Source organism: Phlebotomus papatasi, chromosome 3, assembly GCF_024763615.1.
Source record: "Phlebotomus papatasi isolate M1 chromosome 3, Ppap_2.1, whole genome shotgun sequence".
NCBI classification, from domain to species: domain Eukaryota; kingdom Metazoa; phylum Arthropoda; class Insecta; order Diptera; family Psychodidae; genus Phlebotomus; species Phlebotomus papatasi.
In genome coordinates this window covers 64,595,472-64,609,522 of record NC_077224.1, presented here as the reverse complement: position 1 = coordinate 64,609,522, position 14,051 = coordinate 64,595,472, and the positions used below count along the sequence as shown (strand labels likewise).

Here is a 14,051-nt window from a genome sequence, read left to right as displayed (position 1 = left end):
CAATTTTTTCTTCACAATTGTTGTACTAATTTTTTAAAGTTGGTACAACTTTCGAGGTTGTCTGTGAAAAACCTCAGGTACCTCAAGCTTTTTAGAGGTTATCACTTTTAATTTTCTTACCAACTCCCTTGACTTGCAACTGATAACACAAAAAAGCAGGAGGGTTTTTATTTATTCAGCTTCACTTTCACTGTTCCTTTGAACACATTCAAGCAGATTTTGATAATCAATCAGGAAATCTTGACGCTTTGTCGAACTTTTCACTGAGTTTATTTTCCCTTCTTTATCCATTCTTTCTTATCATTTTCCTCACTTGAACTCCAGCTCCATGCTACAAAGGAAAAATACCTCCCTCGAAAACTTCAGTGTTTAGGTATATTGAGAAACAATTTTCGAATGAATTGAAGAGTTGTAAATGAAATTGCTGCTTAATTAAGGTCTTCCAATGGGTTTTCTTGTTAGAAAAGGGGATTTTCCTCCATGAAACTTTCTCGCAGTTCACAATGAATTTGTGTAAGATGAAGAAAAAGAAATCCTGTGATGGGGGAGACTAGCAAGGATTCAAGTGTGTTGGCAATAAATTGTAAAGTGTGTAACTTTCTCAAGAGGCATAAATCTGAAACTAATCCCAAATCGTCTCAAATTTAACGTTTTGCTGCACAAAGTCTGATTTTGCAATTGAGAGCAATTTGCCGGGGATCATTTCAATTTCACTTTATTTCGGATTACGACTTGGATGGAGAGGAGTCTCTTTGGCGGTGGGGACACATTTCATGTCAATTTTAAGAACGCCAATCCATTTATCCCCCCATTTGCCATACCATCCACAAGTATACGCAAATTATTTGCACTTTGGAGGATGGCGCAACACCACATAAAGTATCTCCCAGAGAGGGGGATATATGTGTCTTCCACGATCCATTATTTATGCAGATTGAGATTTGGCGGGAAAAAAATTGTCAGAGATGGAAGTTTTTCAATTTCACCTAATAGCTCCACAAGATCATCTTTTTCCCATTTCAATTTCCAAAAAAAGTCCTATTTCGGGGGATTTCCGAATCACTTCCAAGCCATTCGCGAAGCTAAGATTGCTTGCCGCAAAATTTCTTGTGCCTATCGCGAAAGAAATAAGGCTGGTAAATGGTTAATTGAAAGACCCAACCATCACGAATTGCTAAGAAACCATGGACATAATGATATATGGACAGAAAATTAAAACTTCAAATTATACAAAAAAACAGATTTCATAGACAAAAAGATGTTAAAGTTTAAACAATCCCATGTAAGTACAACTTGAAATATCAGACTTATCTCAATACGAAAAACAACAATATCCTTGTCAAAACCCACTTGCCATTCTTTTTTAAGAATATTTTTAATTCCTTAAACTTGTTTATGTTACATGGAATGCTGATATAAAACTTTTAAAATAAATTCCATCTTACTTAGGTCCTCAACTTAAAATCCGCCATTTTCTGATCAAAAAAAAAAAAAGAACATGAAAAATTTCAGAATGAAATCGAAAAATTATTTATTACATGGATCATCGTTAGCTACACAATTAGAAAATTGAATACTGAAAATAAAATTAGACATTCCTGGATCAAAACCATTCTTATACCTGTAATAGGACTATTGAACCTAGAGGAGTTGGAGGGAGAAAGCCCGTCCTAATGAAGACTTTTCTAAGCCAACAGAACCAATCGCTGTTCAGCTGGGGTGGTAACTCTGAGGGGTGTTATAACGGCAGCTAACCTCAAATTACGCTATAGTTCCGCTAGACGGGGTTGTGAGTGTTCAACGAGATATTCCGAAGGCAGAATTGAATCTTCAGTCAGTCTTCACCAGTGATGCGAGGAGGAAGCCAAATTCGTTGCTCTCTTGGAATGGGCAATGGGGGCTCACTCCTGGAGACAAGCGATAAAGGGTGCTGCAGCATGTTGAGGTGTGGACCCGTAGCAATTCTTGCTACACATCCGATTTTCCACTTCTTTGAAATTGGCACAGTGCTGCTTAGTCAGACCATGTGCCATGTGCATGTTATTGACCGGAAGAAGTGATTATCGGAGAAGACTAAATCTGAAGAATACAGCAGGGCAGTAGCATTTCTCAGCTCAGGGATGGTTTGATGACCTGATAAGCTCAGGCTGCTCACTTTCTGACTGATAAACAGCAAAGGATCTATGGGTGTATTTTGATGAACGACGAAACCGTTGTTAAAAGTGATTTAAATTATCTCCCTAGTTAGCGATTTTCAGCAAAACTATGTACGGGTCTGTCTAGCATATTCCAGTAGAAGGCTTCCCAAATTTCCGAAGAAGTGTATGGTGTGGATTGTGAATGGTCATCCGTTCTTGTGAGCGTAACAGCCCGCAGCACTGATTTTTCTTACAATCGGCAGGATGTAAAAGCAGATCTACATCACCTATAGTGCTTCCAGAAGCGACTCCTGCCTATACTAAGCCTATGACATACTTTTACTTTATTGGCCTGATCTAGCATCATGAAGCCCTATATTGGCTATATAAGCCCCTATATAAGCCCATCATATTGGCCTTATCTAGCATCTGCCCTGTATCCCGGATGTCCAAACGATTGAGAAATGCTATGGAATTTTTAAGCACGCTCTTAGGAAAATGGCTGAGTCAGTTAAAGACTTACCGGATATCAAGAGGAAGTGGAAGAAAGCCTCCCGTACACGAAACCGTGGTGACAGGCTTGTCAAATCCCTAATGAAGGAAGTTAAGAGAAAAGTGTCAGAATTCGGCGAAAAGCCATTGGATTAAAAAAAAAACATAATCTTAGAAATTATCTTTCCGAAAATACATCTGTGGTTAACCAGTATCCATAACCATGGTTAACCAGTAATAGGATCACCAGAGAGCCATTTTTCAATTCGGAAAATTAATCCTTTAGATGCTTTATAATCCCTTGATTTTTTTAATCCCCCCCCCCCTCAATATTTCCATCTTCCACCACCATGGGCTGGGATCCCTTTTCTGAACATATTCTCACTCTCCTCGCGGACTTCAGACTACTTCTGAGAAATTATGTCATGCTGTTTCTCTGTCTGTCCGTCAGTCCGCCCTGCTGTCGCTACGCCTAGAGCCCAAACGGTTAGAGATAGAGATTTGGGACGTTCGGGAGATTCGTCCTGAATGGACTCTAATGCCGGCTTCAGACTGGAGGTTTAGCCCAGTTCCCGAAGGTCTCAAAAATCTTAATAACAAGCAATTTTATTGATTTTTCAAAATCTAATGAATCATTTGCCCTTTATATTCAATCCAAAACAACAATTTCCTAAAAAATCATGTTTGATGAGAAATTAGAGGAGTTAAGTCAAATAGCTAAGGCTTAGGTCTGAAACCCGTATAAGTCGACCCCTTGCCCTTTTCTCCAAAACCATTTTTTGAGATTACTCGAAAACGTTCCCGGTCAAAATCTCGAAAGCCAAAATCCCAAAAGCCAAAATCCCGAATGGGCCAAAATCCCGAAAGCCAAAATCCCGAATGGACCAAAATCCTGAAAGCCAAAATCCCGAATTCTTAAAAATGTCACAGCTACTTCCACGATTGCACCCGCGCGTGATGGAGGCAAAGGGAAATCTTCTGTGTCTTGGGAAATTATTCTAAAAATTTTCCTCCATATAATTTCATCCCTTTCAAGATTTTACACATTCGGGATTTTGGCTGCCACCGCTCGAAAACATATCGTGCGATTTTTTTCGTTTTTGTATATGTTTTAGAGATTATCCAGACGGACATTTCGTCCTTTTACGAAAATAACGTTGAATCATTCCTAATAACGGTTTGCAAGATCAAAGGTAAAAAAGGCTCTAGAGAGCGAATTTATCTACCGATAGTATCATGTTTAGGCTCATTGGAAAGGTCTTGGAATTTATGACAAGTCTGAACTGGTTCCAATCGGTTTTAACCGGTAATTAACCTATTTATAACCGATAAGTAATTTTATTCAGATAACCATTTGAACTACTCTTAAACTGGGGGTTCTTTTGAGTGATTCAATCTATTTAATAAATCTGTTGTGAACAGGTAAACGGTAGATGATGTGAAAGTACTTTTGAGGTATAGCGTCTAAAGGCGTCTACACATTGGGAGCAATTTTCGTCAAAAATTGCGTTTTTGACAGAAATTTGACGTTTTCCCCTAAAACGCTGCAGGGAATTTCCTTCAAAAAGGCAATTTTTGACAAATTTGCTCCCAATGTGTAGAGGCCATAAAAGTCACGAGTTCGAGCATTCCGCAAAACTAGGACGCTTTGCCACCCCTTTTTGAAAGGTAAGCAATAAAATATTGAATATTTTTACAAAATGTATTGGTTTATTTACTATTTATCCTTATATTTTCACACATTTTTATCAATTTCTTGCTTTTAAACTCTATTGTTGATCATAATTTAACTTAATTAACCATCCTCTTGCCATTTTCTTTGAAAATGATACATACAGCACGTTGAATTTCTTCCAAAAGTGTAGTGATGAACCTCTCTGAAGCAGAATAGAGAAAATTGGCGTGAATTGCTGGTGGGAAATACTAGAAAATGCCGCATCCCCTCAGAGATCAAGGGGGAGATTGAAGGAAAAAAATCTTGTGAAATTGTTATTTAATTCATTTTATTGTGATTTTTATTTCTTCTTCTCTTCTATCAATATTTCTCACTCGCATCATTTCGCTGATTTCTTTACAACATTCACTAAATTTATATGGTTCTTCTCTCAATTCTGTGTGTCTCCTCTGTCTGTTTATCCTCTAAATGTGTTTTTATTTAATCTCTATTTTAAATGCATTCTTGAAACTCTGCAATTCATCCTTTTGTCCTTTGGCCAAGGAACTACAGGATTGAATAATGAAACTGGGCGGGTTCTATCCGTCCGATATGGGGAGAATTATTCTTAAAATTATCCTGCGCCTTATCGTATTAGGTACCAAAAAGTAAAATTATTTCGAAAACTGTTTTTAGAATTGATAATATCGTTGATATGATAATTGAATTTGATATTATGGATTTCTTTGTGGTCTGGGTTGATTTTTTTTTTAGATCTTTTGCTATATTTGATTTACTTCTCAATTTCTTGCAAAAGAAATGAATACCTAAAGTTGTTTGTGCATCAATTGTAGACGTTAAATTCCAAATAGAGATATGAAAAATGCTGATGGGTATCCTAGAGTGATAAGAAATTTAATTTTCTGCTTACGCCTCTTTTCTGCTTGTCTCGTCAATACATTAATTTTCATTTAAATTGTACATGATTATAATTTTAAATATACACATATTCCTTTTCACTAAATACTAATTTTCTTTTTTGCCGTTATTTATTAGAGATACAATGTGATTAATTTTGATAAAGAGGACTTTTTCTCGGGCAGGGGGTTAATTGCAGTGAAAAATTGTGGGAGAAAGAGACTGAAGGATGGTTAGGAAACCATCTTCCAGGATTTTTCTTTTTCCATTTAACACCAAAGCAGTCACACACAGTCATTAATGTTTATTAAATTATTACAATTACAGTGATATCTAAGCGCTATTACTTTAAATTTGCAGAATTACCACTTTTTCTTTCAATAAGAAAAAAAATTAACATAGTGAAAATATTTACATTTGATTTCCTTTTCTTGCATTTGTCGTACAAAAAAGCAGTGAAAAGAAAATTTGAGAGGTATGGAAAAAAAATAGTTTACAAAATGAAATTCTTGTCCTAAGAATTACTTATATGAAAGCTTTTAAGATGAAATTATGGCAACTTTTGGGACTGAAACTCATTTTCTGCATTTTAGGAATATTTCATCATTTGCTTTTTATTCTTACATCTCTTAATAAATTAACTAATTACAAAGTAATAAATCCCTAGGCATTAATGGAGAGTGACAAATAAAATACTTACATGGTAGAATGGCTATAAACAATTTGTAGTTTTTCATCCCTTCATCAATAAATTAATTACAATCAATGCATGTAATTCAATAATGAGTATAGAAATAGCTATATTAATTTTGTAGTTGTTAATGATATTCAATTAATTGCTTTCGATATTCCTTTTCATCTGGGGATTCACGATTAATTTTGCTGGTGAAGGTAGAAAATAACATTCGCATTTAATGGGTTAAAAGTCTCCAGAGAGCTTTTGAGGTTTACTCTTTCACAATCTCAGCTTTCTCTCGTTCTGGATTTTTCTTTCTTAATTCACACATTCTTATTCCATTTTTTTTGTTGTTGTCTAGTAAAAAACTACAAATTTCTAGTCACAGTCGTCTCGAGAGCGTCTCTGAAACCGTCGCATTCGCCTGTGCCAATCGTCTCGCCATTCGATGATTATCGACCTGGGACCCACTCCCAGAGCACCTGGAGGATTCTCTGTATCTTTCCCCAAGATTAGGTAAGTCCTTCAAGAAAAAGAATATACATTTCACAGCTTTAGAATATCAGTTTTTTCACAATTTTATCGATTAATCGGATTAACCCATTAAGGCAATCTAATTCGAAATATTAAAATTAATGGGGAGAATAGAATGTTCATATTTTAGAATTATTTTTAATAGAAATAAAGTACTGAGAGTTCGAACGCAGAGAATTTGTGAAGCTTGAAACCATGAAAGACTTCCCGTCCTTTCCGTAGTTTAATGTTATAATAAATTCATTGTCTAATTAGAGTTCTAATTAATGTATAATTCCTGTTCAAAATTTGAAATGAAGATTGATTTTTCCTTCTAGAAAACTTCCCCATTTTTGCATGAAATATTGCCTGCATTTGGAGACTTTCACACATTCTCCTATCCAGATCAATTTGTTAGACCAGGGGCCTCTCTACATTTCATTTTTCCATACGTTTTTGCATAGAGGCACAGAAGACTATCGGCAAGGTTTTTCCTAAAGAGAATTGACTTATCAGTCTGATATATAATATTTCGAAATCGTGCATTATAAGCTATCTAAAAATACATATTTCATTAATGGTCGCTGAAATAATACAAGAACTATAGGAGCAAATTTGTTTAAGTCACTGTGCAATATCTGCAAAATATTTACAAGGAAAAGCGAAAAATAGCTTCACTTTTTATTAGGTTTGATGCGCTCCTGGTTAGACTTACTTCTTGGTAGTAGTGTTTGGCATGTCTACAACTCTACTACTTGCCTTTCGCTCACCAACTAGAGACTACAGACCTGTCTTTTTTTTTAAATAGGGGTCCTGGTAAATGTTTAAACCTTGATATCTCTAACCAGTCCACTAGATTCGGTGGAAGATTATTCCCAGTTCAGCATCGACCAATCTAACCCTTCAAGAACTCTTTTTCGTTATTATCAGTTCGAATCAGCACATATTACAAACCCGCCAAGATCAATATTCACTAGTATTTCTCAATTATTATAAGGTCGAAGGAACACCTCTTCGACAGGGAACCCCTATTGACACTTTTGTCAAAATGATGAAATTTATTTACTGTATCTGGAAAAATGCAAATCTTTTTTTCTGTAATCTAGCTTTTCTTATAAAAAGAGATGTTCAAATTTCATATCCTAAATCGGTAGTGAAAGTGTTAATAAGTATGGCATGATAAATTCTTAGTGTCAATAGGTGTTCCTTACACAGTATCTACAATCTCATCGAAATAGACAACCCGGTCGATTCCTTCTTCAATATGGGCTTCAAATGGTGGGGACCATTGGTGTGCACCCATCCCATCCCGCCCTCCCAGTTCCAGTTTATCCTGGACTGGTCACAGGTCAGGGAACACTTGAACCCAGAGGCCGGTAACCCCAAGACAAATCTTCCACGCTCCCCTACCCCTTACAGCCCTCAAAGGTCTCAATCCCGTTACCCGCATGGCAACAGTCTCACTACAATACCTCTGTAGGCTTCGCGGATTGGCAGTAGTCTCACTATAATACCGGTCTAGGATAAGTCATGAAGGTCCTTCGGTTAAACGTTCACCACCCAGAGGTCCGTAATGACCTCACCTCTTAGTGTGGAAGAGATTTCTCCCAAACACCCCCCCCCAGCCCTTGGTCAGCCCAAAGGACAGATCATCAGACAGGATAGAGGTCAGAGTAGTGAGATGTTTTTGGTCACCCTATGCACCACACGCTCCTATTTTATTGTTATTTACCCCAAAGACTTCACATCCGTTTAACGACAGCCCAGGACCCAGTGGTCCCGTACTCTGGAATTGGGTAGAGAGGTGTTTGGTTAAAGGGTTACCAGTTACCACAAGAAGTACCATTATAACACATAAGTACTTAAAAAGTATACTTATTCACAGCGAACAGACTGGGCTTTTCTACATGGTCATTTCTTTTTTACAAATTCATTGCTTTTTTACACGTGGAAAAATAATCAAAAAATTGCTGCACCAAACCAATTATTGGACTAATTTGATATTTATTACGCCTTATGAGACAATATTCTTTAAAAAGAAAATGATATATTAGTGAAATTTTCCGATTAGAAGTACCTTGAGCAAAGAGCAAAGAGCAATTGACCAGTCAACTGCTTTTTGCTCTTGATTCGAGGTGTTTAGATTTGGCAAATTTTACTAATAAATCATTTTCTTTTTAATGAATAATGTCTCAGAAAACGGAAAAAACATCAAATTGGGCCAAAAATTGTTTGGTGCCGCAATTTCTTGAATATTTTTTCCACATGTAAAAAAGCAGTGAAGGTGTAAAAAAACAATGACCATGTAGAAAAGCCCAGTCTGTTCACTGTGAATAAGTCCTTAATTAACCCTTTAACGCCGAGACACTTTTTACGGACCGAAAATCAACAATAAAAATTTAACCGATAAACAAAATCAATGAAACGTCTTATATATGACTTTGGAAAATCCAACAGTCTGATTCGGTGCATTTTTTACCTCTACGTGCGATAGGTACAAAAATTGCCTAAAAATTTAAGTTATTTTTCTGAAAATACCAATGAATAATAATTTTCAGTCTAATTAAAAATATTACGTTTGAGTATTATAGTTTCTTTTTCCAAAACGGTCTTGCTTAAAAAAATTGGAAGTATAAAAAATAATTAAAATAATTTTTCAATATGAGAATTTCAAAATTAGTCATTTTTAAGCTTAAATTATTTACAATATTGCAAATAGCTGGAGACTTGCAAAAAATATCCTAGATTCATTCAATCTTCTACTTTACAATTACGTACAAACATAAGAAAAAAAATAACTTTAGGTAATCAGGAAGAATTATTTTCTTTATGGGACACCGGTGTTCCAATCGTCCTTAAAGGGTTAAGGATTTTTTTATTACTTCTGGTGGCAAAAAGTGAAAAGTGTAATAAAGAATGTGATGGACAAATATTAACCATTTTGGATGGAAAGTGAAGGAACAATTTGGTATTCTAGAAAAATATACACACAAAATATTATTATGTAAAATGCCTTTACAAAGGTTTTATTTTAGTAATAAACCTATGAAAGATTAATGAAATCAGTACAGTATAAGGTAAAATGCCCTAAAGTCGACCTGACCCTCGACTTGACCAGTAATCAATTTTTCGAATGTTTTATTGTCAATTTCTATGAAATTGTCACTGATTCATACTCCCTCCGTTCCGAAATAAGTCGTACGTTTGGGGAAAAACCAGGGGTAAAGGAATGGTTTCAGAAAATGTTTTTGTTATTTGCAAATATCTTATATATAAACTATCCTCCATGTTCAGGGATAATATGGGGATTTTACGACGATGGTAAGTTGAGGAATCCATATGTTGAAGTTGTCCATTTTTCGCGTTTTTTTCAAAGAGCTCCGGTAGACAGTTAATTACTAAAAAATGGACTGTGATTAACATTACAGGCTAGAATTTGTTCTAAATTTTTAGTATGCAAAAGTAGAACTCACCAGTTCTTACCGATATGGCATTTTTTATTGCTCAAATTTTGCAGAATGAGCAATAAAAAGAACATTCTTTTATATTTGTTCGAATATCTGGGTGCTAAATGGTTAGAGATAGGGACTTGGGACCTTGGGCGGATCCCCCATAAGTTTACCCTGAGACCATTAATATGCCCCTGATTTTCCCGACTTATTTCGGGACGGAGGGAGTATTATTTATGGAACAATCGATCTATTAATGTTAGATAATACGTTAAATATTATAGCAAAAGTAAATAAATAACTTTAATGATCAAGTTGAGGAACTGGTCGACTTAAGGGCACTTTACCTTAATTCAATATTCTTGTTGACATTTTTGTTTGGTAAGTATAGATTCAAGGCCCTCACTTTAAATCCAACAGCTTGTAATCTGGGAATATAATTTTGTTCACAAGTATCGCGAAATCAGTTAAATCTTTTCTTTCATGCCCTCAACTTGCTAGATAGAAGCTTAAATTTCAAACAACTGTCCCATATTCTATTAAATTTTCCCTTTAGCGCGTGAGTGTAAGTTACACACAAGACTCACAAGATTCCCAAATTTCGACGAATCCTCTCTCTAGTCCCGCCAGCGTGTAATTCGGAAACCAGGAATGCATACTGTCACTTAAGTACCACAAACTCATGATCCGGGAGTCTACATTTTACAAACTTGTCGAAATTATGTGTTTTAATCGATTGTCCTATCAATTTCTTGATCCTATCCCATCTGAAAAAATTCTTCTGAAGAATTTGACTTTGGCATTTGTAGCTAGAGAAAAAAGTACTTGCTCAGAGAATTCAACAGAACTGATAACAACGAGTACATATTGCCCATATTGCCAATTAGGCAAAAATGTTGTTTTTTGGTGTTCTTTGAGAAATTAAAAAAAATTAGGCAAAAAAATATGTTTCTTAAAAAGTATCTAGTAAAAAGTCCTAATCCTAAACACAGTGAAATACTTTTCGTGTCCTTAATACGAACTACTTAATTAAGGACTTTCACGAAGGCTTTAATTAAGTACTTAGTATTTAATCTGAGTCATGCCATACTAGCTTCGCTATTCTGTTTATCTCATTTTTATATAGTTTTTAAATTGAATGTTCCATAACTTCTAAAAATTAAGTCATTAAGTTAAGAACTTATTGAATACTTAATAAGTATTTAATGTGTTAGTTGGATAAAATTTAATTAAGAATTTTAATTCTTTAGCGCTTCCCACTATTTTTGAGATAAACTTCTGAATCACTGTTTCTGGTTTCTATTTAAAATTTTTTTTTGCCATTTTATTAAAAAGATTCATAATTTCATTCTCTAGAACCCTCATTGTACTATTTAAAAAAAAATTACACTGAAATATGTATTTTCAAAACGAGGAACGCTAATCATGAAATATTTACACCAGGAAAAATAGTCAAAGATGGGGATACCTAATTAAATAATAAGTACATCATTTACTTTTTGTAAATTTGTAGGTACAATGTAGCCTCAATACTAGAAAGTTTTCCTTAAATTTTAAATTGTCTGATTCTACACGGAAGCTGATAAAATTGATGTCAGGATGACGTGTATTCGTGGGAAATTATAAAATTGTAAATATGGAAACCACCCACAATATTTCGATACTTTCCACTTGAAAATCTCACTGAAATCTTCAAGTGGCACTCAGCTAGCTCAGAATGTCTGAAGAGGCAGAAGAGTACTAAAAAAAGGAGGGACTCACTTATTGATCTTGAGCTTTGGACATCTACACTCGAAGTCTCTCATTGGCACGATGAGTGGAACTGTTGCCCTTCTCAGTCCGGGAATAACTCCAGCCAGCAGGCTCGTTCCTGCAGACTTCTTATAGACTGCCTGAACCATCAGATTGAACTGAATCATGTCCTCCGAATTGCCCTCCTTGTCCTTCACCACATCTCTACCCGCCACTTTGGCCATAATTGCTGGACACAAAAAAAAAAGTCACGCATTAATATTAAAACGTGTCTCAATGGCCAAGGCGTGCCTCATGAGATAGCAGTCAGAATATTCTCTGGAAATTCGGTTGGTGGAAATAACAAAGAACCGGAAGAGATTTATTTGAATTGCACCGAGTAACGTGCGACAATCTCTCCTTCAAGACGGTTCTTAAGATGAAACGGAAATTCTACTTCCTCATGCTAAAAAATTATTACAATTTCATCTAGATTTTTTTTTGGTCCATCTTCCGGAAGCTGTAGCCTCGACATTTGTCTCCACTTACCGTAATCCCTCCTGCAGAACTTCTTCTTTGTCAGGTGCTTTGTGGCTATTTTGCATTTTCCACAATCTGAAAGAGAAAAAAAGGGAAAAAGAAATAGTCTTCAGGAATTTGACATCGATATTAAATTCACGGTTATATTTAATTAAATTCACCAATTAAATACATTTTCCATTTCTTTAAATTTCTCTGTAATTTATCTTGTGCATAGCATTCCTCAAGCCTATTGGATTTTTCATAAAATCCTGCCTCCAACTGCTCATATTATATTTTTTCCAGGAAAATGCGTAAAAATGCGTGATTATCGTCCGGAAAGGAGGGTTGAATGTTCAAAGCAGGGATTCCAGCCCCTCAGGCAAATAGCAGTGATATTTCGGCGGTACTCTTGGAAAATTGAAAAAGTTCCTCGCCAAGGATTCACTCCATTTAACCGTCTCGACGGAGGGTGCAGGAAAATCCAGGCGATAGGCAAGAGGAAGTACTTAATTTAATTGTTTGTCTCGAGTTGGTGAATGTTGTTCGTCTACCGGCAAAATTGATCAATTTATCAAATCACCTGTTTCCTCCTCATCGTCGCTGCTCTTTCGGTAGGCGGATACATCTTGATCGTACTGAGGTTCTTGAGCTATCTGTGGCTGGATAACACTTATTCGAGGGACAATTTCTGTAAGGAGAAAAAGGGGAAGGGACGTTCAGTGAATTTACACACCGTTAACAATCAGTTTTTATATAATCTTTGCATAACTTTGTATGAACTATTAGAATATTTTATTAAACCGTATTTTTTAGGGAAATAGTTTTGTATTTCCGGAATAAATTCTAACCAAAAAGATATTTTAGACCACTCCCCTTTTTAGAACTATTTTTGATTGATTTAATTTTCCTTCATGAGTACTCAAGGGGGAGATATTTGCGTGAAAATGTGTACACCACTTCCAGGCACTTCCAATATTTGTATGGAAGTGGCCTTTGCACTTCCAAAACTTCGCAACACTCTCAAAAATGTTGCAATACTTCCAGTACTTCACGCACTTCTCATACTTAGAAAACAATAATTTACTTAATCTGCTGAAAAATCTAATTAGGAAAATTCTTAAAAAATCTCAAGAAATTTATTTTTAGACATATTTTTAATATTTTGCTTATATTTTGAATTTCTACCGCCAGATATTCTTGCATACTTTCTATATTTTAATATTATCTGCATTTTACGAAGGGGTATCAACATATTTTGAATTTTCCTAAGAGACCAGTGAAGCTACTTTTAGAAAATAGAATATCTAAAAAAAATGTATTGTCATTTGTAAATTGAAACTGTGCAGGAAAGTCTGTGAGAGTCCAAAAGTATGAGTGCAACAACTAATTCAGCACTTCAGACGTATCTTAATAGGCGAAGTGGAAAATTTCAACAAATCTTTTCAAATTTTAGGGTCAATGTGCCAAATTTCGGCTTAGTTGCATGTAAGCGACAAAGTCTCAAGTTTGAAATGTAATATTTCTAATAGAAATTGAATATTTTTGTTACTCTTTTATAAGGAATGTTGCTTGGAACCTTGCAGACAATTTATCATCTTTATTTTCTCTAAAATCATTCTGAATACATTTTAAAATGAACAAAAATATAGACATAGCATTGGTGGCCTATTTCGGCCACCTTCATTCTCATAGTTCCTTGCCCTTCCAGACTTCTTTAAATATCTTTTTTCAGATCATCTTCCTCGTCAAAGCGACATTTTTTGTTATTTTTTGCATTGTACAATCTCAAGAGTATTCAAAATCTAAAATTTCATGGAAATTCGAGGAACAAAAAATATGGCCGAAATTGCAAGCTGGCCGGAATTTGGCACACTTACCCTATACTGCCGCTAGAATTATGGTGCTATTCCAATGAAAAAATGAGCATGTTTTTTTTAGCACATTACTGTTCTCAAGTA

General features: G+C 35.3%; 1 protein-coding gene across 1 annotated transcript in view; it reads right to left on the bottom strand.

Moving 5' to 3' along the window:
- Positions 1-4,611: 4,611 nt before the first annotated feature.
- LOC129807726 (netrin-A) overlaps positions 4,612-14,051 on the bottom strand; it is a 134,702-nt gene continuing 125,262 nt past the window's right edge. The window contains exons 4-7 of the mRNA XM_055857177.1: positions 12,674-12,781; positions 12,121-12,186; positions 11,602-11,821; positions 4,612-6,401 (exon numbers count right to left, since the gene is read on the bottom strand). Coding sequence (XP_055713152.1) covers positions 6,257-6,401; positions 11,602-11,821; positions 12,121-12,186; positions 12,674-12,781 — 539 coding nt within the window. The 3' untranslated portion in view covers positions 4,612-6,256. The remainder of the gene's footprint in view (positions 6,402-11,601; positions 11,822-12,120; positions 12,187-12,673; positions 12,782-14,051) is intronic.